The sequence below is a fragment of the Thalassophryne amazonica genome, chromosome 17 (genome assembly GCF_902500255.1).
Source record: "Thalassophryne amazonica chromosome 17, fThaAma1.1, whole genome shotgun sequence".
Classification (NCBI taxonomy): domain Eukaryota; kingdom Metazoa; phylum Chordata; class Actinopteri; order Batrachoidiformes; family Batrachoididae; genus Thalassophryne; species Thalassophryne amazonica.
The window spans coordinates 60,280,166-60,307,768 of NC_047119.1; the positions used below are offsets into that span (position 1 = coordinate 60,280,166).

General features: G+C 41.3%; 1 protein-coding gene across 2 annotated transcripts in view; it reads right to left on the reverse strand.

Annotated features, from left to right (window-relative positions):
• LOC117530120 (unconventional myosin-XVIIIb-like) overlaps positions 1-27,603 on the reverse strand; it is a 188,498-nt gene that overhangs the window by 144,488 nt on the left and 16,407 nt on the right. For both annotated transcript variants that reach the window (XM_034193072.1, XM_034193071.1), the window contains exons 3-12: positions 25,229-25,372; positions 24,296-24,697; positions 24,150-24,213; positions 16,615-16,727; positions 16,363-16,530; positions 10,282-10,492; positions 9,895-10,037; positions 9,610-9,710; positions 9,472-9,535; positions 2,917-3,061 (exon numbers count right to left, since the gene is read on the reverse strand). In XM_034193072.1, the coding sequence (XP_034048963.1) occupies positions 2,917-3,061; positions 9,472-9,535; positions 9,610-9,710; positions 9,895-10,037; positions 10,282-10,492; positions 16,363-16,530; positions 16,615-16,727; positions 24,150-24,213; positions 24,296-24,697; positions 25,229-25,372 (1,555 nt within the window). The remainder of the gene's footprint in view (positions 1-2,916; positions 3,062-9,471; positions 9,536-9,609; positions 9,711-9,894; positions 10,038-10,281; positions 10,493-16,362; positions 16,531-16,614; positions 16,728-24,149; positions 24,214-24,295; positions 24,698-25,228; positions 25,373-27,603) is intronic.

The following is a 27,603-nucleotide window of genomic DNA, read 5'->3' on the forward strand; positions in this document are numbered from 1 at the left end:
TGAACTCCAAATGTGCACACGCTGGCGCATACACACATGCACATGGATCACCTCACGCTGGAGTCCAGCACACGATCGGAGTTAAAACACAGTTAAGGAGAAAATTTCAGTACCAACAAAACTGGCCAGCGTGGCTGTTTCGTTTTATTTATTTTATTTGAAATTTTCACAGAGAGAAGCTGTGTAAAAGAAGTGCTGCATAAAAGCGCCGCTGCATTTTAGATTCGGGCGCAAAGAGCGCCTTTGGTTGCTTTGCAGTGGTTGGTGGTGGTGATGCTTACAAAGTTGTTTTTGTTGTTTTTACAGAGATGTGTGGATCTTCCAGGAAAAAGGCAGCATCTTAAAAAAAGAACAACAATTTTATTACAGTTCTGCATACACAGCACATCCACTTGCTGCTCATTCCTGCTCACCAACACCAACAGTGTCTACCTTGCCAGAAGCAGATCCAGGCTTTTATAGAGGCTGAGGCCTCCCACTGGTTCCTCCAGACACCACAGTTTGTTTTGTTTTGTTTTTTGACATTTTCCTTAAATTTGGAACAACTGTGTAACTATAAATGTGTGTTCTGTTTGACTTTAAGGAGACTTTAACTTTTGCCAAAGTAATATTATGGTAAGATACTTGTATTTTCACTCAAGTATCACTTTGAGGTACTTTATATAAGACTGATTTTAGTGTGCCAAAGGTTAAAAAGAAATTAAATATTTAAGATCAAGGATTTGAGAAACATACTGGATGATTATTATCCTTGTTTATGCATAGTACAAGTGTTATACCTTATTACTGGTATTCTGATATTATTCTGATATTATTCTTATTGTCTTATTATCTTACTATCTTATCTATATTATTATCTATTATTATTATTATCTTATTCTGATATTACTTATTATATCAGAAATAAAGAACAGATTGTGGGCAGCACGGTGGCTTAGTGGTTAGCACTGTTGCCTCACAGTGAGAAGGTCGTGGGTTCAATTCCCGTGGCCTTTCTGTATGGAGTTTGCATGTTCTCCCTGTGTTTGCGTGGGTTTCCTCCGAGTTCTCCGGTTTCCTCCCACATCCAAAGACATGTGGGTTAGGTGGATTGGGATCTTTAAATTGTCCGTAGGTGTGTGTGTGGGTGTGTCTGTGTTTGTTTGTCTGTGGCCCTGCGACAGACTGGCGTCCTGTCCTGGGTGTACCCCGCCTCGCGCTCTATGACTGCTGGGATTGGCTCCAGCCGCCCGCGACCCTTAATTGGACTAAGCGGTAGAAGATGAATGAATGAATTAACAGATTGTCATGTTGTTTAATGATGTTGAAGATGTGCTGTTGCTGTTGTTTTGATGTTATATCCCGAAAAATTATGTATGCTGAACCTCATTATTTGTTTTATATAATGGTGAAAATAGATCCCTGTCATTTGATATTTTATTAATTTATAAACAACAGAAAAGGGACTTACATTTTGGTGTTTGTCACTGGTGCTTAATAGTCCAACATGAACTTTAAACAGGAGTCCAAAATTGTTCTCAGTCAACTTGCAAAAATACAATTCTGACAATGTTGTCTGTGATGCCGTGCACTGACTTCGTGTACAGACTGCCGTCCACTTTCCTCAGTCCAGTGAAAATTCACGTCAGAAATTTTTCCAGCTTTTCATCCTAACAGCTCTTCATGCATCCAGACAGTTTATGGCATAGTGGATTTGTTTTGTTTGTGTGTGTGTTAGAAGAATTAGCACCATTAATTAACTCCTTCAAATCATCGTCCGCCAGCAAAACAAACGCGTGTGCCACCCCCACGAGTGGGCGGGGTTTGCAGCGTGCAATGGTACAAAATATATGGAACCAAATTTGCACAGCAAATGGAACCAAATTACACACTCAATGCAATGCATCACAAATGTGACAATTAATCCATGTCATGTGACATAGAAGCCACCAATCAAATGACAAGGATTCACACAGCCATTACATAATGCTGTATATTATAGTGAAAATGTACAACCCCAATTCCGATGAAGTTGGGATGTTGTGTAAAATGTAAGTATGTAATATATGCACAAAAAACAATAAATTTTATCAGTATGAACATTAAATATCTTGTCTTTGTGGTGTATTCAGTTGAATATAGGTTGAAAAGGATTTGAAAATCATTGTATTCTGTTTTTATTTACATTTTACACAACGTCCCAACTTCCTTGGAATTGGGGTTGTACATCGGAATGTATCAGTCGTACAAAGACAAAAATAAAGAAATAGAAAGACACACTGAAGCTGTTCTAAAAAGATTTCTGAATAATGTGGTTATAGCGGTAAATGGTAATGGTAAATGGACTGTGTTTATATAGCGCTTTTCCATCTGCATCAGGTGCTCAAAGCGCTTTACAATTATGCCTCACATTCACCCCGATGTCAGGGTGCTGCCATACAAGGCGCTCACTACCCACCGGGAGTAATAGGGGATTAAAGGCATGGCCCAAGGGCCCTTAGTGATTTTCCAGTCAGGTGGGGATTTGAACCCATGATCTTCTAGACTCAAGCCCAACACCTTAACCACTAGACCATCACCTCCCCTAGTAAGTCCCTTCGGCTGCTCCCTTGTTTGCACTTGGGGTCGCCACAGCAAATCCAAGGTGGATCTGCTTGTTGAATTGGCACAAGTTTTACGCCGGATGCCCTTCCTGACGCAACTCCACATTACATGGAGAAATGTGGCAGGGGTGGGATTTGAACCCGGAACCTTCTGAACTGAAACCAAGCGCATTAACCACTTGGCCACCACTTAACCACCATCACCTCCCCTAACGGGTAAATTTCTGTCTATGTTTTGATTTGAGGGATATGCATGTTTGCCTTCTACTGGTTGCTACGTGCATCTGGAGGGGTTGCTATGACTGTGTGAATGACACTGATGAATCGGTGTTACCTTTACAGGCCCCAGCAGCTCCCAAATGGTAAATACCAGCCAGAACGTGCCAGATCGCCTTCTGCTCACCAGCCGAGAAGCCCAGCATTTCCATGGCAGTCAGCAGCTTGGAGAAAGCAACAGATGCACGCTGCTTCTCCTCAACCTAAAAAAAGACAAGTCATATGTGCATCAGGTCACTGAACCCAGATGATAAATACAGTTACAGTCGGTCATCACTTTATTTGGTGATCATTAGATTTGTTAACACTTCATAAAAATGTTCATCACACTGATGTTGACTGCTTGGTTGTTTTGTTGTTTAGTTCAGGTTTACCCTCTATGACCTGATCATTCTTTAACTGTTTTCTTAACTCTAAGATGTCTTTATGTGCTTCCATGTTCCCATTTTGACAGATTTGATCAAATTCCTTTCTTGAACATGACTCATGTCAAAGTATCATTAAATCCAAATAGAGTATATTGGGACACTAACAAAGCTTTTGTTATTTTATTTCAGAAAAGTAAGATATTACATCTGAAATCAAATAAAACAGCATATAAGGCAGTTTGCCAGCTTTATTTTTTTATGGAATTTCAACCAAATCAGGTGAACATTGTAAGAATCACGTTACATTATGTGTGGAGCTGCAGCTTTAACGCACCAAAAATAACAGGACGGCATGCTGTAGTCTCATATCCAAGTCAGGTCTGGGATCATGTGCCGGTGCTGCGCTTTACTACATCCATGAAACCATGGAGCCGCATTGGGTCCTGGATGGCAATGACCCTAGGCCAGGGGTGGGCAATCAGTCCATTCCTACATCTCTAAAATGGATAAGGCCTAGTTCAAAAATAATGAAGCCAAAGTGTGACATAACCATCAAAATTTAAAAGTGGTCTTTTTTGTAAAATGTTATCATTTTAGGTATGGTTATATATCAGAGTTTCAATATTTCTATTGGTCTCGGTTCAGTCATTGCTAGAAATTATCAGTGCATATATACTATAATGTGCTAGAGCGTGTAACGCTTGCGACAACAGTTGGACGTATCTTCTTTAGTCTGCGAAGCCTGAAACAAAGAAATTCTGTCCATCAGTTCCTGGTATTATTGAACAAGTAATATAATTATTCTATTAAAGGAGAGTAGGAGATATAGCTAAGATTTTGACACAAATAAATCAAGGACTTATTCTCAGCGTTACGCTTGCGACAGTTTTACTTGCTTTAGAAACATGATGTTTTTTCTAGGAAATGACATTTATACCTTAACAAAAAAATGTATTACTGTGTGTTAGTATGAAGCACAAACAAACTGACAAAATACAAGGTTATTTCTTTAACATTCAACTTTAAATGATAATGCTAAATATCAATGTCACACAAAATTGATGAAAAAAGTGCTATTTTGGGGGTAAATTTCATGCATATCTCTGGAACCATGCGGAATTTTTCCATGAAATTTTCAGTCCCTGTCAAAGAGACTATAGGCAACTCACAGATAAATCTGGATGGTGCTAAATAAAATAATGGCTTATTCATGACAAATGCAATGCAAATCAGCAGTTAGGCTTCATTATTTTGAACTAGGCCATATGACACAGCCAGAAGAAGCGTGGTCACACAATGCAACTGATACTCCTCATCTTGGTCGCTCTTAGTAACCGCTTGTTTGATACAAAGTCATTCCCACAGTACCCAATGATCCTCCGAAGAGATCTAATACCAAAGAGATACAGTCGTCACCTTAGGTCAATGGTTTTGCGTCAAAGTCTCACAACCATACAGCAAGACAGGCAGCACCAGGATCCTAAAGACTTGGACTTTTGTTCTCCTGCAAAGATATCAGCATTGCCAAACTTGTCTGTCTGTTGACCTCATGAGTCTATAAGGCCTTCCCGGGCAATCCAGGAAGACCTTCAAAGCCCGGATCTAAGACATGATGCAAAATAATTACAAACCCAGACATTCCGATTCCTCACTCAGTTTCTCAAGTGCTACAATCAGAGTATCCATTGGTTGCGCAGAGATCACAGCATTTTTCCGCGAAATCAAGGTCAGTAAACCTTTCCTCGCCAACAAAAGCACTCAAGTCACTGGTCTCCACAACAATAACCAACACTCAGTCCATGCAAGTATTACACAGTGTCGGAGCCAAAACACATCCCTGAGGAACACCAGTTTTCACTGGGAAAAACTCAAGAGTCTTTGCCTCAATTCCATACAACACTAACAGTATCTGTGTGTATGCTGGCTATGATGTTCAGTAAGTTCTTGGGGATTATACAAATTCTCAGGATGTCCCAGAGAGCAGTCTGGTCAACTAAATTAAACACTCTGCAGAAATGACCACTGGCTAGGAAGAAACACAACTGATATGACATATCTAAGTGTGTGCTAATCCATCAATATGTCATTTATAGGTCAGGAGATGAAAGGTGCAGCCCTACTGTATGCTAAGGTTTGACAATGCACAGCCAAAATGCATGGCACAAATCCATTTAGGCCATGTCAGAGTGCAAATTACTATCTGAGCACAAATCTGAGCACTGCACTGAAATGAAAAAATACTTGAGGCAATTTAACTGAAATGTGTCAATTGCTAACACATTAATGAATTAAGTTCTTTGAAATTAGTTAGATTAACACGTGTTTATCTCTCTCTCTCTCAGCTCTGGTGAAGAGACAGCTGAGTAGGGGGGCAAAGCTCTCGATTTACTGATTGATCTATGTTCCGACACTCACCTATGGTCATGAGATTTGGCTCATGACCGAAAGAACGAGATCGCAAGTTTCCGCGGGAGGAACTCAGAGTCGAGCCGCTGCTCCTCCACGTTGAAAGCAGCCAGTTGAGATGGCTCGGGTATCTTTTCCGGATGCCCCCTGGACGCCTCGCTGGAGAGGTGTTCCGGGCACGTCCCATCGGGAGGAGGCCCCGGGGAAGACCCAGGACATGCTGGAGGGACTACATCTCTTGTCTGGCTTGAGAACGCCTTGGGGTTACCCCGAAGGAGCTGGGGGAGGTGTGTGTGGATCGGGAGATCTGGGCAGCTTTGCTTGAGCTGCTGCCCCCGCGACCCGACTCCGGATAAAGCGGAAGAAAATGGATGGATGGATGGAACACGTCTATATATATATATATATATATATATATATATATATATATATATATATAATTTTTCTTTTCCTCAATATATTTTAACTGTTGTTTTCAGTTCAGTTTTGATGTATGAGTAGATGGGTTTTGATGAGTGCATTCGTCTTGGGAGTCCGACGAGGGCGGTCGCATCTCCTTCACTCTCCCTTATCTTTCTGCTTTTATCCTTCAACTCCCTACTTCACCAGGCTGTGAATTCCTCAAAAACTATATTGGATTCTGGATCTATTGGACTACTATTGGATTAACCATGGAATTGATCAGCTGGTCTCTGAACGCTATTGACACCATTTTTTCTACAAGAAGGTCAGGACCGGGGGATCCTACCTGCCCAGATGGAATGTATCCTGTGGGCTATGTTCTCGACTCCTGGAGCTCCTGGTGTGTGGCATGCTTGGTGCCTTTCTCCATTGAGGACGTTGAGGATTTATTCATTTTTGGTCTCATGGCAGCAGGGCTGGTACTTTTTGGCTTATGTGCTGCCCTGATCTACCAGAAAATTAGCAAGATGGCGGCATCAAGAACTATGGCCCCTTGCTTGTCCGTCATGATTAATGAGGGTGGCAAGGCAGTGCATTCTCAGACTGCGTTGACTCTTGAACTCGGACGCAAATTGGATGACACCTTGGAGCTCATGCGTGCCTTGCAGTTGAAGCTGAAGGTTTCGGAGGCTGGTGAATATTCTTAATTCATAAATGGGAATATTCTTAATTCATAATTGGGATTTGGCTGTTCAAGTGGAACTGCTCAGCTGCAACACTACAGGCTATCTAGCCTCAAGGTCAATTGCCCACTGTTTACCTCCAGAGGAATTTATTCAGTCCTTGGTGAGATTATTCGGCTCCATTCTTATCTCAACCCACAAAGACAATAACTGACTTACACATGGACTGAAGCATGCTCCAGTTTCTCCTTTTACCTCTCTTCCTGCCACTCCCCCCCTGCGGCAGGCCCCCATTCTTCCCAAGCTGGCAGGCGGCGCGACTTGACAGTTGCAGCGGCTAGCAACACACTTACATCGCCTCAATTGGAAAACAGACTGTTTCAAGTTTAGTGCACATAAACAATGTCAAATGTATATGTGTTGTCCTAATTCTGATATGTGCCATTATTACGGTAAACAACTAATAATTGTAGATTAATTGCTGTTTGTATGTGGAATGTGAGTCCAGAAATCTCATTGTTGTAATGACAATGACAATAAAAGCTATCTATCTATCTATCTATCTATCTATCTATCTATCTATCTATCTATCTATCTATCTATCTATCTATCTATCTAATGTACATCCATATATGTACAAGCAGTGTCCTTGCTTTGTGAACCCACTTGTGTAAGGTGTGTCTGAATAATGTTTATAAACAGCAGGAAAAACTCTGTGCTTGAGTTTTGACCTGAATTTTAGTGTTCTATGGTGCAATTACTTTATGCTGCATTTTGATTGCACCAAATCTTCACCTGACCAGATTTCATTTGAAGCCCAACATGCATATGGGTGCAAAGATGAGCGCCCATAACCTTTCATAGTTTAAAGAACGTTGCCCCTGGGCATGACAATGAAAACAACATCAGTTGGAAACTAGCACTTTGCTATATCAGTGTACACGTATAAATATTTTAACTCATTTGAACATAATCTGGACAGGGGTTTAGGGGTTTATTATTCAAAAACCTTTGTGAAACACTTTCATACATTATTACTATTCATACTCCTTGTACTCTGTGGCTTATTTCTGCATCAAGGGCTCACCAAATATTCTTTAACATACTCACTCTTTTACTATTTCTACCTGCAGGTTAATGTCTGAATACTGATCTTCATTCAACTTCAAATATTATTGATTGTCTTCTTTTAAATTAGTCTTCATTCTTTTATCTTCTAAAGCCTTTTTGCATTCTTTTTGCTTTGTCTTTACTTTCTCCCCTTTGGTGCTGCACAACACAATGTCATCTGCAAAAAAGCATGCACTCAGCAGGACTGGTTTGAAATCAAAGTCATCAATCCCCTTCAAATAAGATAAAAAAAAAGTATTTCCATAAAAATGTAACGATAACATTGAGTGGTCCTGGGGGTTGTTGTGGTAGACCCTCCAGCAGATTAGTCAGATACCTTGATCTAGCTCACATAAAACATTGATGTGACAACTATGAAGGTTTATTTTTTAAGGCAAAATTTTAGATTTTGGAAAACTGACCTTTTCCCACATCCGGAGCTGGATATGTATCTGTACATGTTTAATCTGTATTCATGGCCACCTGTTTGCTACGCTCACTATAAACAGTGCACATGCACATTTCTGTCATATCAATGAAATGTCAGATAAATTACTTCAGTGTAAGTGATCGCACAGTTTCATCATAGACTCACTTTGGTTTATAGCATGGGGACAGTGTCAATATAAGGCTCGTACTGTAACCAGCCTGTAGTCTGGTAGCACACAGCTAAATCATTCTTTGCAGTATAACATTTAATTCAAATCCAATTACATTTTTCCATGAATCTGATTGGTTAAGCATGTGAGATTTCAGATCGTATAATATCACGGTAACGGTGGCAAAATATTCAACCATTTCACATTTGGATGTATTACTCCGCGCCCTGACCGGTGTTCTGATGAGATGGCACACGCATGCGCAATATAGTCGGGATGCGGAACTGTCGATTTATGCGATGAGAAGCACAATTCGACAGAACACCAGCTGCGCGTGCTGCTAGCTGTTAGCGCTGTTAGCTGAGAGCGAGAGAAAGTCGTGTACTGACACCGCCAAAATGGGTGAATTTAAGCTACCATACGAAAGTATTGGTGTGGATTCTGATACAGAATTACCGTTTCACATTTGATGGATTTGATGGATTTTCACATTTGATGGATTACTCCGCGCCCTGACCGCTGTTGGAGAGACGCTACCTCGGCTCGATGGTAAGCCTCACTGACTGAATTACCTACAGAAAAATAAGCCGTGCAAACGATGGGATTGAATTAGAATGGGAATAACCCCCTTGTGTGTGATTATTTGCTGACATTCATGCTGTAATACGGTCGTAAATAGCCATTTTATGTAAAGCTCTATTTGCAACCATATAACCAGCATGAATGTCCAGAACTCATCAGACACAACAGGGTTATTCCCTTATTCGTGCACAGTAAATTTTGCAGAGTAAAATTTACTCTGCTGGGATAACATTTGGTCCCAGTCCAAATAGAGTTAAATATACTCTATTATTGTAGTAGAAACACTTGATTTGACACAACAGTAGAGCTGATTTCACTCTATAATAGAGTGTACTTTACCTGTAGACAATACAGGTACTTTAACAATAGTCAATCATACATAAATTATAGCAGCGAGAACGAGAGAACTGAAGTGACCAATTGGTGCCCACACCTCTGTCAATCACACAAACACTTACTGTACCTTGGTGGGTGGAACTATACCAAAAGAGTTGGACTCGGGGAGCTGGTGCAGCTGGAGTTCAGTCCTGATGAAGAGGAAACGATGAGGATTTCACATTTCATCATGAGTCTTAAACATCTGGTCAAACGCTGACAATACCTCTTCTCCATACTAAGTCCTGCCAGCATCTGAGAGAAAACTAGGAAGTTGCTCTCTCCATCGGTTTTCTGACACACTCTCCATTTGTCCAGCATCATCGTCTGATGGAAGAATACAGAAGAAGTTGATGAAACCTGGAAATGAACATGGCTAAGTGTGGTTGTGTGTGTGTGTGTGTGTGTGTGTGTGTGTGTGTGTGTGTGTGTGTGTGTGTGTGTGTGTGTGTGTGTGTGTGTGTGTGTGTGTGTGTGTGTGTGTGTGTGTGTGTGTGTGTGTGTTGCGTGCCTGCAGGTGTCCAGCAGCAGCTTGTCCCGTGTGGTTAAAGTCCACAGAGAACGCCATGGCGAACCTCGACGAAGCATCACTGTGCTGAGAGCTCACGCAACCAAAAGACCTCAGAACAGTGAACACTGCCTGCACTCGTTCCACTAATAAAAAAGACAAGACAATCGAAAACAGGGTCTTAAACACGGGGTCCCTTAGAAACACATCAGACCCAAAACAACCATACGATCGAACATAAATGTAGATTATGAGTGATGTCAACTTAATTCTTCCTTAATTGCAGAAGTGGGGAGCTGAATGTGGTCTATGGCCCTCTGATAGACTAGGTTTGAGACCCGTTCTCTGCAGTATAGGTCACATGTGTTCCCTTCGAGATCCTGGACTCACCACTGATGTTCGCTGATGCTGTACCAGCTTGCTTGAGGAGTGCAAGTGTGAAAGCTTGGCATGCCGTGGTTTTGCCCGTCCCACTGCGCCCCAGCGCACAAATACTGTGGTCCCTCCTGGTGCCGACCACAGACACATACACCTGTTTGACCAAAGCAGCCAGAGCAGGAGGCGCGTCCCACATCGCTTCTCCCCGACGGGATTTGGGGGTCTGCAGGAAAAATACCAGCAGCAGTAATTCAATCAGCTCATTGGTCATTAGCAAAATACTGGTAACAAATAATTAAAAGTTATTCAATTGTCATTTTATTATTAACTATTGATTAATAATGGTTTAGAAGCAAACAATTAATTGGTCATTGGCAAAACACTGTTATCAAATACATAAAAGATATTCAATAATCATTGATCAACCCAGACAGAGCTTTAATTCATTTGAAAGCTTGACTCTTAGTCTTGTCCATCCAAATTGGTCGTTACTGTGAGTTTCTCTGTGAATTTTCAGACCTTTTGTCTGACTTAGTGCTTAGCTCAGATAAGATAATTATAGTGGGCGATTTTAACATCCACACAGATGCTGAGAATGACAGCCTCAACACTGCATTTAATCTATTATTAGACTCTATTGGCTTTGCTCAAAAAGTAAATGAGTCCACCCACCACTTTAATCATATCTTAGATCTTGTTCTGACTTATGGTATGGAAATAGAAGACTTAACAGTATTCCCTGAAAACTCCCTTCTGTCTGATCATTTCTTAATAACATTTACATTTACTCTGATGGACTACCCAGCAGTGGGGAATAAGTTTCATTACACTAGAAGTCTTTCAGAAAGCGCTGTAACTAGGTTTAAGGATATGATTCCTTCTTTATGTTCTCTAATGCCATATACCAACACAGTGCAGAGTAGCTACCTAAACTCTGTAAGTGAGATAGAGCATCTCGTCAACAGTTTTACATCCTCATTGAAGACAACTTTGGATGCTGTAGCTCCTGTAAAAAAGAGAGCTTTAAATCAGAAGTGCCTGACTCAGTGGTATAACTCACAAACTCGTAGCTTAAAGCAGATAACCCGTAAGTTGGAGAGGAAATGGCGTCTCACTAATTTAGAAGATCTTCACTTAGCCTGGAAAAAGAGTCTGTTGCTCTATAAAAAAGCCCTCCGTAAAGCTAGGACATCTTTCTACTCATCACTAATTGAAGAAAATAAGAACAACCCCAGGTTTCTTTTCAGCACTGTAGCCAGGCTGACAAAGAGTCAGAGCTCTATTGAGCTGAGTATTCCATTAACTTTAACTAGTAATGACTTCATGACTTTCTTTGCTAACAAAATTTTAACTATTAGAGAAAAAATTACTCACAACCATCCCAAAGACGTATCGTTATCTTTGGCTGCTTTCAGTGATGCCGGTATTTGGTTAGACTCTTTCTCTCCGATTGTTCTGTCTGAGTTATTTTCATTAGTTACTTCATCCAAACCATCAACATGTTTATTAGACCCCATTCCTACCAGGCTGCTCAAGGAAGCCCTACCATTATTTAATGCTTCGATCTTAAATATGATCAATCTATCTTTGTTAGTTGGCTATGTACCACAGGCTTTTAAGGTGGCAGTAATTAAACCATTACTTAAAAAGCCATCACTTGACCCAGCTATCTTAGCTAATTATAGGCCAATCTCCAACCTTCCTTTTCTCTCAAAAATTCTTGAAAGGGTAGTTGTAAAACAGCTAACTGATCATCTGCAGAGGAATGGTCTATTTGAAGAGTTTCAGTCAGGTTTTAGAATTCATCATAGTACAGAAACAGCATTAGTGAAGGTTACAAATGATCTTCTTATGGCCTCGGACAGTGGACTCATCTCTGTGCTTGTTCTGTTAGACCTCAGTGTTGCTTTTGATACTGTTGACCATAAAATTTTATTACAGAGATTAGAGCATGCCATACGTATTAAAGGCACTGCGCTGCAGTGGTTTGAATCATATTTGTCTAATAGATTACAATTTGTTCATGTAAATGGGGAATCTTCTTCACAGACTAAAGTTAATTATGGAGTTCCACAAGGTTCTGTGCTAGGACCAATTTTATTCACTTTATCCATGCTTCCCTTAGGCAGTATTATTAGACGGTATTGCTTAAATTTTCATTGTTACGCAGATGATACCCAGCTTTATCTATCCATGAAGCCAGAGGACACACACCAATTAGCTAAACTGCAGGATTGTCTTACAGACATAAAGACATGGATGACCTCTAATTTCCTGCTTTTAAACTCAGATAAAACTGAAGTTATTGTACTTGGCCCCACAAATCTTAGAAACATGGTGTCTAACCAGATCCTTACTGTGGATGGCATTACCCTGACCTCTAGTAATACTGTGAGAAATCTTGGAGTCATTTTTGATCAGGATATGTCATTCAAAGTGCATATTAAACAAATATGTAGGACTGCTTTTTTGCATTTACGCAATATCTCTAAAATCAGAAAGGTCTTGTCTCAGAGTGATGCTGAAAACTAATTCATGCATTTATTTCCTCTAGGCTGGACTATTGTAATTCATTATTATCAGGTTGTCCTAAAAGTTCCCTAAAAAGCCTTCAGTTAATTCAAAATGCTGCAGCTAGAGTACTGACGGGGACTAGAAGGAGAGAGCATATATCACCCATATTGGCCTCTCTTCATTGGCTTCCTGTTAATTCTAGAATAGAATTTAAAATTCTTCTTCTTACTTATAAGGTTTTGAATAATCAGGTCCCATCTTATCTTAGGGACCTCGTAGTACCATATCACCCCAATAGAGCGCTTCGCTCTCAGACTGCAGGCTTACTTGTAGTTCCTAGGGTTTGTAAGAGTAGAACGGGAGGCAGAGCCTTCAGCTTTCATGCTCCTCTCCTGTGGAACCAGCTCCCAATTCAGATCAGGGAGACAGACACCCTCTCTACTTTTAAGATTAGGCTTAAAACTTTCCTTTTTGCTAAAGCTTATAGTTAGGGCTGGATCGGGTGACCCTGAACCATCCCTTAGTTATGCTGCTATAGACTTAGACTGCTGGGGGGTTCCCATGATGCACTGTTTCTTTCTCTTTTTGCTCTGTATGCACCACTCTGCATTTAATCATTAGTGATCGATCTCTGCTCCCCTCCACAGCATGTCTTTTTCCTGGTTCTCTCCCTCAGCCCCAACCAGTCCCAGCAGAAGACTGCCCCTCCCTGAGCCTGGTTCTGCTGGAGGTTTCTTCCTGTTAAAAGGGAGTTTTTCCTTCCCACTGTAGCCAAGTGCTTGCTCACAGGGGGTCGTTTTGACCGTTGGGGTTTTACATAATTATTGTATGGCCTTGCCTTACAATATAAAGCGCCTTGGGGCAACTGTTTGTTGTAATTTGGCGCTATATAAAAAAAATTGATTGATTGATTGATTTTATTATTAACTGTTGATTAATAATCCTTTAGAAGCAAACAATTAATTGGTCATTGGCAAAATACTGGTAACAAGTAATTAAAAGTTATTCAATAATTATTTTATTATTAACTATTGATTAATAATGGTTTAGAAGCAAAAAATGTATTGATCGTTGGCAAAATACTGTTATCAAATAATTACAATTTATTCAATAGTTATTTTATGATTAACTGTTGATTAATAATCTTTAGAAGCAAACAATTAATTGATCATTGGCAAAATACTGTTATCAAATATATAAAAGTTATTTAATAATTATTTGATTATTAACTATTGATTAATAATGGTTTAGAAGCAAACAATTAATTGATCATTGGCAAAATACTGTTATCAAATATATAAAAGTTATTTAATAATTATTTTATTATTAACTATTGATTAATAATGGTTTAGAAGCAAACAATTAATTGATCATTGGCAAAATACTGTTATCAAATAATTAAAATTTATTCAATAGTTATTTTATGATTAACTATTGATTAATAATCTTTTAGAAGCAAACAATTAATTGATCATTGGCAAAATACTATTATCAAATACATAAAAGTCATTCAATAGTTATTTTAATTATTAATTATTGATCAACAGTAGCTTAAATTCAACTGTTCAATGGCAAAAATACTAGTAACAAATAGTAGTTTTGACTATTATTTATTATTATTATTTTTATTATTATTATTATCCTCATTGCAGCTGCTCTGCTTTGTGTACAGAGTAGGTCCTGATTAGTATTAAGATAAAAGGCATGTGTGCGTTTCTCCAAGCAAAAGTGGAGTTGTGTCAAGACTCCTGATGTGGAAGCTCTGAACAAATGGGGGCAGTTAAAAGACAATTACAAATTAATTTGGTAATTTTGGGTTGTTATTCAAGTCATATTAATTATGATTAAGAATACTTTAGATGTAACTGTAAAACTGTTAATAAATGACTTTTTAAAGATAATTTACATTAGTTGCAAATCACTTACAAGCCCTTTAAAGTGTGAATGAAATTTTTAGAGAATTAAACTTGTCACTTAGTAAAATGTACACATTTCAGGAATAAAAAGGTGCAAGCTAATATGATTGAATATAAAAAAAAACTAATACAATAAAGTAATAAACATGAGTTCAAAAAGGAACATTTCCCAAATACTCACCTGATTTTACAAATAAAAATGAATATATCAAAAACCTATTTGTGTTCAGTCAGATATCATTAAATTAAAAATCATGCACACACACACACAAAATACCTGTTTTTAAAGCATTTTAAAAAGAACTAATATTTACTACTCATGCTAAGTGAACTGTTAGAATGTTTTGATTAGCCTATTAATAATTGTTTTAAAACAGTGAAGGCAAGTACAATTTAATACAACAAGGTTTTTAAATTGCTCACAAGTGGCAACTGGCAAGTGCACTAACAAGTCATACATACAGTATTTGGCTACGTGTTTTAAATGCTCATAGTAACAAAATTATAAATGCTTAATATGAACATTAAAATAACTAATGCTTTGTATGACAAATTATTAATGTTTCTTTGTTAATATCTACAATAGCTTAATGAATCCAGTACGCACAGAGACAATAATGTACATTACAACAGACAGACAATATATTGTTTCATAAGAATTTTTTTGTGATATCATTATGATTTCCAAAGATAACTGGCTGTAAAAGCGATGGTTTAGCTATTACAATGAAGGTGTGTACTTGTGCAAATCAGGATTTGATTTTTATTTAACATAAACCATATAGTAAGGAATTACTTTCACTTGAAGAGAGAACATATTTTTTCCATATCACTGCACAAAGAAGAATTTTTTTAATGTCATAAAATAATATCTCAGCTCAGCTGTATGAGCCTTGTCTTCTTCATAATCTGCAGTTGTTTAATTAGTATCCCAGTGCAATATATACATATATATATATATATATATAGCGTGCACACTGACGTCCATGAAATGTCTTGTGAATAACTCCGGAGTTGTTATCAGGTTACAAAAACAGCATTTTCTGTTTTAGAAGTATTCATTTCTCGCTCGCTTTAACATAATATAACATAATATATAACAAAGAGGTAGCCGCTAGGTAGCAGCTAGCCTGTGACGTCACCACGCTAACATCCTTGAAATGTCTTGTAAATCACTTCAGAGGTGTTATTAGGTTCCAAAAACAGCGTTTTCACTTTTAGAAGTGTTTATTTCTTGCTAGCTTTTACAGAATATACGAGAAACATGTTATATAAACACATAAATGAAGCGGTTTTACAGAGACCAGCCACTGACGTCACAGTGCTGCTCTACTCTGATTGGCTGTCAGTCCCACCACTCTAAACATAAAGGGAACAGAATGAAACACAATGTGACTTTTTAACCTCTTAAAATAGATCAAGGTTAGCCATTTTTGAACTTGTCCAAGGTCTGTGCCCAAGAATGTTCCCTGTGAATTTGACCACTCTGGCAGTAATAGGACTGGACTTATGCTGAGCACAGACAGACGGACGGACAGATGGCCACACGGACGGATGCAAACTCTTCGCAGTAGCCGATGGCCACATTTAATGGCCTCGGGTAAAAATACCCAGTGTACGGTTTAATACATGGTTGATCTGCCAACAAAGTGTTTGACTTCACCTTGCAGTGGGCTTGTAATGGAGGCCAGAAGTTGACCATGTTGGGTCCTGCATGTGTTAGCGGCATGCTGGCTTTAGCTCGGCTGGTCAGCGTGTGCAGAACTCCACATTCGTTCACACTCTGAAGGTCACTCAAGTCATCGCACACATCCAGCTCCGACGGGTTACACTGAGGATGGAACCACCGGAGGATTAAAACAGGTTCAATACTTAAATGTGTTAACAGCTGCAGAAAAGAAAGAGTCAGACGCACCTTCTCAATACTGCACTCTGAAACATCATGCAGCGAGCCGTCTGTGTGCAGGCGAACCCTCACTCGGCCTTCTGGGAGCTCAGGCGTGCCCTCATCTGGCTTCAGCTGTGTGGCTGCAACAAATACACATCAAAGTTCAATCAGTGTTTGACCGTATGACCGCTGCACCACAGCACCCAGGACAAACATTTTATCTTCCATAATCACCCAGTCGTCAGAGGTCACACGGGCATATCAGGGTTTAATGAGATTACAAGACCGATCAGTGTGAGGATACTGACGGGACAGCTGGACTAAATTACCAGATGGAAGGGATCCAAAAACATATGGGTCAGTTGCACACAGAGAGCGCCTTGAACTAATATGATGCTAATATAACAGACGAGCAGATTAGTAGAGATTAAATACAGATTAACAGAAGGTTTTACTAATCCAGATACAAATTATACCCAAAAGACTTGAGAAAGCATCATATGTGAAACACACCACGTCCACACGACTGAGAGTTAAGGCTCTCTAAGACACCGATTTTCAAAACTCAAGTAACAAAATGCTTTTTAAAATGAATTCATATCGGCTGAAGGTGCTTTATTTTTTATTGGTACATGTGTTTTGTTTTCAGGCCACACATGGTCGATCACATACAGGGAAATGTACTTGATCACTCATTCTTCTTCAAATGCTTACTTCAATTAAAGGCCAGAGGTGGGAATTGAACCCATGACCTTCTTGCTGTGATGCAACAGTGGTAACCGCTAATCCACCCTGCCACCCCAGAGAAATGCAACACATGTTAAATGTTGACAACATGTCATTAAACTGATTAAAGATGTCCCAGTGGTTACTATGAAACACTTGTGATGTCATACTGGTTTGACCTTGGATGACTTTGAAAGGTCACAATCAAGGTCATAACAGTTTAACAGTTTGGAGTGTAAACAGATTAAACATGATGGAAGGGTCGTGTCTCCATCAAGAATGAAGTGGTAGAAATAATTTAAGGACATCATTGGAATCAACCTGGTGCTTTTAGGCTGCAAATAAACTGCAGCACTCACAGAGTGCATAAGGCGCCAAGCAAAACACTAAGACGTTTGGAACAAGACAGCACAGAAAAATAAGCACACCGTTGGAATCAACACTTCAGTGTGGAAAATTTAGGCTGAACTTTTAAACTTGGTAATGGCGTGCGTTCATTCATTGATTCAATCATTCATTTTCTAGACCCACTGATTTCAATTAAGGGTCAAGGGGGGTGGGGGTAGGGGGACTGGAGCCTATCCCAGCAGTCATTGCTGGAGAGGTACAGTACATCCTGGACAGGCCACCAGTCTGTCACAATTATTACAGGTCATGTAGAAAATACATTTAACTAAACAGTGTTTAAAGGCAACACATAACGCAAAGCTAAAATACCCCTTTGAGCATTGTGTTTGTTAGAATTTGCACTTGTTTAATTAATTATTACGATCCTGTTGTCTTACATACCATTTGTACATGTTCAAATCAAATCATCATTCGTTACGTCGAACAAAGTTGGAATAAAATCATCTGTCTGTCTGTCTGTTAGTAGGATTACTTCAAAACTACTGCACAGATTTTTATGAAATTTTCAACACAGATAAATATTAGGCCATGGAAATACCCATTAAATTTTGGAGTTGATCCGGATCTGGATTCTGGATCAAGTTTCACTTTATATAGGCTTTGAAAGATTGCTGTTAGCAAGATTACGTCAAAACTAAAGTACGGATTTTGACAAAATTTTCAACACAGATAAATATTAGGCCATGGAAGAATCCATTAAATTTTGGAGTTGATCCGGATCTGGATTGTGGATCAAGTATCTCTTTATATAGGCTTTGAAACATTACTGTTAGCAGGATTAAGTCAAAACTAAAGTACGGATTTTGACAAAATTTTCAACACAGATAAATATTAGGCCATGAGAGAATGCATTAAATTTTGGAGTTGATCCGGATCCGGATTCTGGATCAAGTTTCACTTTATATAGGCTTTGAAACATTACTGTTAGCAGGATTAAGTCAAAACTAAAGCATGGATTTTGACAAAGATTTTCAACACAGATACATATTAGGCCATGGAAGAACCCATTAAATTTTGGAGTTGATCTGGATCTCGATTCTGGATCAAGTTTCACTTTATATAGGCTTTGAAAGATTACTGTTAGCAGGATTACGTCAAAACTAAAGCACGGATTTTGACAAAGATTTTCAACACAGATACATATTAGGCCATGGAAGAACCCATTAAATTTTGGAGTTGATCCGGATCTCAATTCTGGATCAAGTTTCACTTTATATAGGCTTTGAAAGATTACTGTTAACAGGATTACGTCAAAACTAAAGCACGGATTTTGACAAAAGTTTCGACACAGATAAATATTAGGCCATGGAAGAACCCATTAAATTTTGGAGTTGATCCAGATCCGGATTCTGGATCAAGTTTCACATAGGCTTTGAAAGATTACTGTTAACAGGATTAAATCAAAATTAGAGTACGGATTTTGACAGAATTTTCACCACAGATACATATTAGGCCATGAAAGAATGCACTAAATTTTGGAGTTGATCCAGATCTCGATTCTGGATCAAGTTTCACTTTATATAGGCTTTGAAAGATTACTGTTAGGAGGATTATGTCAAAACTAAAGCACGGATTTTGACAAAATTTTCAAGACAGATAAATATTAGGCCATGGAAGAACCCATTAAGTTTTGGAGTTGATCCAGATCCGGATTCTGGATCAAGTTTCACTTTATATAGGCTTTGAAAGATTACTGTTAGCAGGATTAAGTCAAAACTAAAGCACGGATTTTGACAAAATTTTCAACACAGATACATATTAGGCCATAGAAGAACCCATTAAATTTTGGAGTTGATCCGGATCTCGATTCTGGATCAAGTTTCACTTTATATAGGCTTTGAAAGATTACTGTTAGCAGGATTACGTCAAAACTAAAGCACGGATTTTGACAAAATTTTCGACACAGATAAATATTAGGCCATGGAAGAACCCATTAAATTTTGGAGTTGATCCAGATCCGGATTCTGGATCAAGTTTCACGTAGGCTTTGAAAGATTACTGTTAACAGGATTAAATCAAAATTAGAGTACGGATTTTGACAAAATTTTCACCACAGATACATATTAGGCCATGAAAGAACCCATTAAATTTTGGAGTTGATCCAGATCTGGATTCTGGATCAAGTTTCACTTTATGTAGTCTTTGAAGGATTACATCAAAACTACACTCAACAAAAATATAAACGCAACACTTTTGGTTTTGCTCCCATTTTGTATGAGATGAACTCAAAGATCTAAAACTTTTTCCACATATACAATATCACCATTTCTCTCAAATACTGTTCACAAACCAGTCTAAATCTGTGATAGTGAGCACTTCTCCTTTGCTGAGATAATCCATCCCACCTCACAGGTGTGCCATATCAAGATGCTGATTAGACACCATGATTAGTGCACAGGTGTGCCTTAGACTGCCCACAATAAAAGGCCACTCTGAAAGGTGCAGTTTTATCACACAGCACAATGCCACAGATGTCGCAAGATTTGAAGGAGCGTGCAATTGGCATGCTGACAGCAGGAATGTCAACCAGAACTGTTGCTCGTGTATTGAATGTTCATTTCTCTACCATAAGCCGTCTCCAAAGGCGTTTCAGAGAATTTGGCAGTACATCCAACCAGCCTCACAACCGCAGACCACGTGTAACCACATCAGTCCAGGACCTCCACATCCAGCATGTTCACCTCCAAGATCATCTGAGATCAGCCACTAAGACAGTTGCTGGAACAATCGGTTTGCATAACCAAAGAATTTCTGCACAAACTGTCAGAAACCGTCTCAGGGAAGCTCATCTGCATGCTCGTTGTCCTCATCGGGGTCTCGACCTGACTCCAGTTCGTCGTCGTAACCGACTTGAGTGGGCAAATGCTCACATTTGCTGCCGTTTGGCACGTTGGAGAGGTGTTCTCTTCACGGATGATGCAAAGGAGATGTGTTGCACTGCATGAGGCAAATGGTGGTCACACCAGATACTGACTGGTATCCCCCCCCCCCCCCAATAAAACAAAACTGCACCTTTCAGAGTGGCCTTTTATTGTGAGCAGTCTAAGGCACACCTGTGCACTAATCATGGTGTCTAATCAGCATCTTGATATGGCACACCTGTGAGGTGGGATGGATTATCTCAGCAAAGGAGAAGTGCTCACTATCACAGATTTAGACTGGTTTGTGCACAGTATTTGACGGAAATGGTGATATTGTGTATGTGGAAAAAGTTTTAGATCCATTAAGGGCCCCTTCACACGTAGCACGAATAAGTAGGAATTTGGGCAAATCAGGGCGAAACAGCCCACACATCAAGCTGACGTCGGGAGGGACACACGGTCGAGAAGGGTTAGGGTTAGGCAGGAATGATCCCGCTGCGACGGTTTTGTGTACGAGCAGCAGGGCGAGCAGCTGGAGCGTGTGGAGCGACATCACGCTGCTGCTGTGGTAAAAAAAAAAAAACCTGCCACCCGTAAGATTCGAACCTGCAATTTACAAAAGCTCTGAGTGACAGACAGAAACTTTACCACTGTCAACAAGGAGATAAATGTTTTTTTTTTAATAAAACTGCACACCATAAAAAAACACCGCATTTTATTGAATCCCTCTTATCAAGCAAACAATACAAGTATGAACCATCTGTTCCTCTGTAGATGACCCATGGTCACAGACATACAGTCATGACATAACATGAATGAAGCAGTTCATGCACTCTTATCATGTCCACATCTGTCCAGCCCGACCTGTGGCCTGTGGATTGCGCACCACAGGACAGACACCGCGTCATGCGGAACAGAGCTCATGTGGTGATGTGACATTCAGATCGCCCACTGCGTGTTATAATCTGATGGTCCGTTTCACCTGGAGCAGCCTGACAATGTGCGCAGCATGCGTTCACTCATGGCAGCCCATCGCAACAGCAATATCTGTTTTTATGTATCTCCACGTAAGGACAACAAACAGACACACACGCGTCACAGTGGACAGTTGATAGGTCATGACTGTCCAAACACAGCATGTGTTCCCCAGCTGGGATGACCAGAACCAGAGATCTCAACAGTAGCTGCTGTCAGCAGACACGCCCCCTGTCAGTTCAGCGCACACACCAATGTGTCACTCTGTTTCTGTGTTATGCGATCAATTTTTTAAAGTTATTTGTTATGTAACTGTGTATGTAGGTAGTGTAGTACTTATTACCTGTCCTGACTGTGGTCTCTGTGTTTGTAATGTTACACGTCCTGTGCACTGAGCATCCAGCTGATCAACTGACAGGCGGCTCACTGTGCTGCGTGTGTTCTGACGTAGCTGCCCGCCCTGCATGTGATCATGTATGTACATATCAGCATTTTATCAAGTGTGCCCCCCGAGTGGGGAGGCGCGACACACGCACACACGTGCAAGACACATGCACCACATGTGTGTTGCTTGGCAATGCCACACTCATGGGGCACTTAGACAAATTCCACAGCCAGCTCAAAAGTGACTGTCACTGTTTTCATGCTAACAGCGTGAATGGCCACACATTTTATAAGCGTCAAGTGAGCGGTGTTGGATGTTCGTGTGCGTCACCTGGAATTTGGCCGAAACCTGCCGCGAGAGGGATAGAATGGGTTCTCACGAGGCACTGTCTGTCTTTCAGCCATTGGTGTGCGCGAATCATGGGCAGCGCTAGGGGGTGCTGGAGCTCCCCCTGGATTTGTCATAGCACCCCCAAGAAAATAATTCCTCATTTATTATTTTAATTTAATCCCATGTTATTAAGGCCTTGTCTACACTGAAGTTGAACTTATGCTATACAATCTTTTTCTTAGTCATTTTCAAAAAGTGTCCCATTCAAGAAATATCTCCATTCTCACAGATCCTGTGAAACCACTTGAAAATGGTGTAGTACACATGCCAGGCTTGTATGTAGCGCTGTAACACTTATACAAAAAATGGAGAAGAAGTCGTGGAGCTAATCAATTTAGCAAAGAAAGCTAAAACTTTACAAGCCGGCTCACGGATTAAATAAAGTATTTTAATCTGACCTGTTGCCAGAATTCATCATCACAGATGAAAACTCTTCCCCACATGACACCCTTGTTTTGGAAGATGATGTCTGGAAATGCGTTAATTTGTTATGATGGAAGTTACTTGTTAAGGGGGGATTTTTTTTTAAAGACTTTTTAAAGAAGCCCTTCAGTGTGTTTCTGCTCTGCTCTGGCTGAGTTTGTCAGACTGAGCTGGAGGACGCCAGCACTTTGTTCCACCACCAACAAGAAGAAAAAACAATAATATGCTAAGTTACACTGTTAACATGTTCCACAGGCAGGGCGAAGACATCATCCTTTCAGTTTTCCACAGTAAGGCCGGGTTCACATGACAGGATGATTAGGCTGATATCGGCCCCGATCTTCCCCTTCCGACAATCTTAAGGACGCCCCGGCAATTGTGATGACGCATTTTTTTCCTGAGGCTATAGGCTACATGTGGAAGTCTGTGAATATTTGTATTGAACAGTAGCCTAGGTTTGTGTTGATTTTGTTCATTCTGTATGTCATTAGTGAGTGTCGCAAATCAGAATGTGGCAGCACCTGCAGAAAAAAAATCTCTGGAGCCACCACTGGCGTGAATAGTTGTAGCGACACGTGTACGAGGCATTAGACGCAGCTACCATTTTCACGAATAGCATACAATTCCTCCTTTGTGCGCTAGTCGGCTTAAAGCGTGTTATGTGTGACGGGGCCCTAAATTTTGGAGATGACCCGGATCTGAATCCAGATTCTGGATCAAGATTTCACCTTATATATGGTTTGAAGGATTACGTCAAAACTACTTCACAGATTCTCACCAAATTTGTACCACAGATAGATATTAGGGCATGAAAGACTCCATTAAATTTTGGATGTGATTTGCTTTTAACTTTTTAACTTGCTATTAACTCCATAGGAAGTTAGCTTTGAGTTTGCGGAAGTTAGCATGTATGCTAAAATCCGGAAAATGTCTTTTACATGACTCCAGAGGTGTTATTAGGTTACAAAAACAGTGTTTTCAGTTTTGGAAGTACTTATTTCTTGTTAGCTTTTATATCATATATGACACAGAGGTTATATTTACACAAATAAACAGCTTTGCAACTACCTACCAGCCTGGGACTGGACTTATGTTGAGCACAGACAGACAGACAGATGGACAGACGAATGGATGGACAGACAGATGGATGCAAAGCCATCGCAATACCTGATGGCCATATTTGATGGCTTTGGGTAAAAATGAAAACTGGTTAGATAGATGAAAACTGGACATTTCTGTAAGCATCTCACACACACAGTCATAGAAATTGCCAAACAAATAAAATAAAAAATGCAAGCACAGGTGGAAATCTTTAAACAGTGGCTGCACTATTTGGACGCATCTTATGTTAAGTTGATTAAAAAAAGGTAACATGATATGCTTTGGTATCTCACCAAGAGTAAATCCGTCCTTGTACACATACCACACAGTTCCAGCTTCATACCACACGTCCTTCACCTGACGAAGTAAGAATGGAGACAGAATCTCTGTAAAACTCCACTTGTTTGCTGATGATAACTCAGTTTATATGAATGCTCACCTCTCTCCTCTCATGCTCTGTTACGCTGGGATCTGCCTGTCTCCCCTCCGCCTCCTGCCTTCCCTCCTCTTTCCTGTCTGCCTGCACCATCTCCTCTATCCTCTTTTCCTTTTGCTCAACCCTCGGAGTATTTTTGCTCTTCTTCTCCATCTCTGACCTCACATCCTGCTGATGCTTCACAGGCTCTGGGGATACGACCAGCTTGCTTTCCTCTTTGTAACTGTAGTCAGGACTGATGCTCTGCATCTGGGATGAAGTACTGCGGTTGGACAGGACGGAATTGCAGCGTTGCTTGTTGCTAATTAGTTGCTCGGCTCGGAGTGACATTTCAGCCTCTAGAATCGGAGGAGTCTGGTCCGGGTTGAGGAACTGCTGGACGAGATCGTTGCTCAGTTTACTGGGCTGCAGGGAGAAATAAGTACACAGGCGTAACTGTTGGTTCCACAAATACTGAGCTTCTGCCTAATTTGAGGAGCACTTGTCGCTTTTCCCCTGCACGGTACCCACCCAATTCAACTCTGCCCACCTTTTTCCAATTTCCCATAATCCAAACCTGGTACCTCCGGCACAGTACCAAACAAGCTGACGCAATACAAATGGAAGCACTGCGGATTGCAGATTTGTCAGACAGAATTTGTCACTATCACCGTGTCGTCGTCGTGCAAGATAGGAGACAAAAAAATGTCCTGAACAAATTGGCCATTTTAAAAGAAAAGTAGCAGTAAATCAGTAAATTATTCACTGATTTGTGTGTGCCACTGATGAGTTACGGGGACTACACTCAACAATGGAATAGGAAAACACCCGCTAAGAAAAGCTAGTCGATTTAAGTAGAGTTCAGTTGAGGTGAGCTGGTGCCATCTGGTGGAAAAGCGCTGTTAACCTCCATACCGGAAATATCTGTGAAGTTTAAATGGATGGAGAACCACTTACTGTTTTATCTTCTTTGACCTCTGGCTCTTTTAATTTAGTCTCTTTCTCTGAATCTCTGACCAGCTGTTTGAGGAAGCCACCTGGTAGAGCTGACAGAGGAGGTGGAGGGTCGGTCAGAGACACAGCTGTTTTCTCCTCCTTTATCTGTGGTTTAATAAAATACGTCAAACACTATATGACACAACAGAGACAACAGGTTACCGTAGGATTCAGATACATGTTAGTCTGCATTCTGCTTTATTGTTCCAAATACATGCCAGTGTTTTCCATAGGCTTAGGAGGAGGATTTTCTTAAAAAGAAGACCTGAAAGTTCAGCTACAATTTGCCAGAAGGTACATCTGAGATGCCAGCCTAGATATGATGTTTTGGTGAACGAAAATCCTCCTCTTTACCTCTTCATCATGAAGCTGTATAACTGGGGATGCAAAATGCAAAACATGCATGATGCACAATTTCTCCAGCCACAGCCACAGAAGCCTGTGTCTAGGTGTCTTGGTGGGTTTCCTCACTCTTCTCCTTCATGCACAGTCCCTCAGTTTTTGAGAACATATTCAGACATATTCAGTGACTTGGAAATGTTCATGTATCCATCCCCTGACTTGTCTGAAGAAAACTGGCAATTAAACTGATTATTTACAGGTATTATACCTGTTGGGAAAGTGTAGGTACACGGACCCACAACAGGGGGCGCAAATGAACGGACAATGGAGTAGGTCAAATAACAACACTTTACTGTTGTGAATGCACACAACAAATACAACAGATTACAACAATGGTCAAAAAGTCAATTCATAAAGATGTCGTGTGGGCAGGCTCGAAGATAGGAGACGTCTGTCCAAAGCAGAACCGGAACCACATGATTTCCTCCGCCACCAGACCCCGGGAATACTGGAGCCGCCAAGTCCCGAACTCCCAGGTGGCCACTGCCTCCGCGTGTCAGACCTGGTACTGCTGGCGAGGAACAACAAACAATTAAATGGGGGCGCGTTTGCACCCAGCAATCCACACGGCAGGAAAACTACCTCCACCTCTCGTTGTAAAAAGAAACAGATTATCTGCTGTCCAAACACACACAAGCAACAGATATTCCTGTCATAAACACAGTCAGCTGAGAATGTTACCTTCCAGGTAGAAACGATATCTCGGCAAAGAGGTGGAGATGTCATCCTGCTGATATACTCCTGCCGATCAGATGATTGGTAACAGCTGTTGCAGGTGATGCGTGACAGCTGTCACCCTGGCTGCTCCTGTGAGGCGACTGCGCCCTCTGGTGCCTGGAGCCCGCACTCCAGACAGGGCGCCCTCTGGTGGTGGGCCAGCAGTACCTCCTCTTCTGGCGGCCCACACAACAGGACCCCCCCCTCAACGGGCGCCTCCTGGCGCCCGACCAGGCTTGTCCGGGTGGCGGCGGTAGAAGTCGGCCAGGAGGGCCGGGTCCAGGATGAAGCTCCTCTTCACCCAGGAGCGTTCTTCAGGTCCGTACCCCTCCCAGTCCACCAAATACTGGAAGCCCCGGCCCATCCTACGGACATCTAAGAGCCGGCGCACAGTCCAAGCCGGCTTGCCATCGATGATCCAGGCAGGAGGTGGTGCCGGACCGGGAGTACAGAGGGGTGAGGTGTGATGGGGCTTGATCCGGGACACGTGGAAAACGGGATGGATCCGCAGTGAGGCCGGAAGCTGAAGCCTCACTGCGGCTGGACTGATGACCTTGATGATCTTGAACGGACCGATATACCGGTCCTGCAGTTTAGGGGAGTCCACTTGAAGGGGTATGTCCTTGGTAGACAACCACACTGCCTGCCCTGGCCGGTACGTAGGGGCCGGGGTCCACCGACGGTCTGCATGGGCCTTCGTCCTCATCCGGGCCCTCAGCAAGGCAGAACGGGCGGCACGCCACACCCGACGGCACTTCCATAGGTGGGCCTGGACCGAGGGCACACCGACCTCTCCCTCAACCACCGGAAACAAAGGAGGTTGGTACCCCAGACACACCTCGAAAGGGGAGAGGCCGGTGGCTGCCGACACCTGGCTGTTATGGGCATACTCGATCCAGGCCAGATGGGTACTCCAGGCCGCCGGGTGCGCGGCTGTCACGCAACGCAGGGCCTGCTCCACCTCCTGATTGGCCCGTTCTGCTTGCCCGTTGGTCTGGGGATGATACCCGGATGAGAGACTCACCGTGGCCCCCAGTTCCCGGCAGAAGCTCCTCCAGACTTGCGAGGAGAACTGGGGACCGCGATCGGAGATGATGTCTGTTGGGATCCCATGCAACCGGACGACGTGGTGGACCAGGAGGTCCGCTGTCTCCTGGGCCGTCGGGAGGTTCGGGAGGGCCACGAAGTGGGCCGCCTTGGAGAATAGGTCCACTATC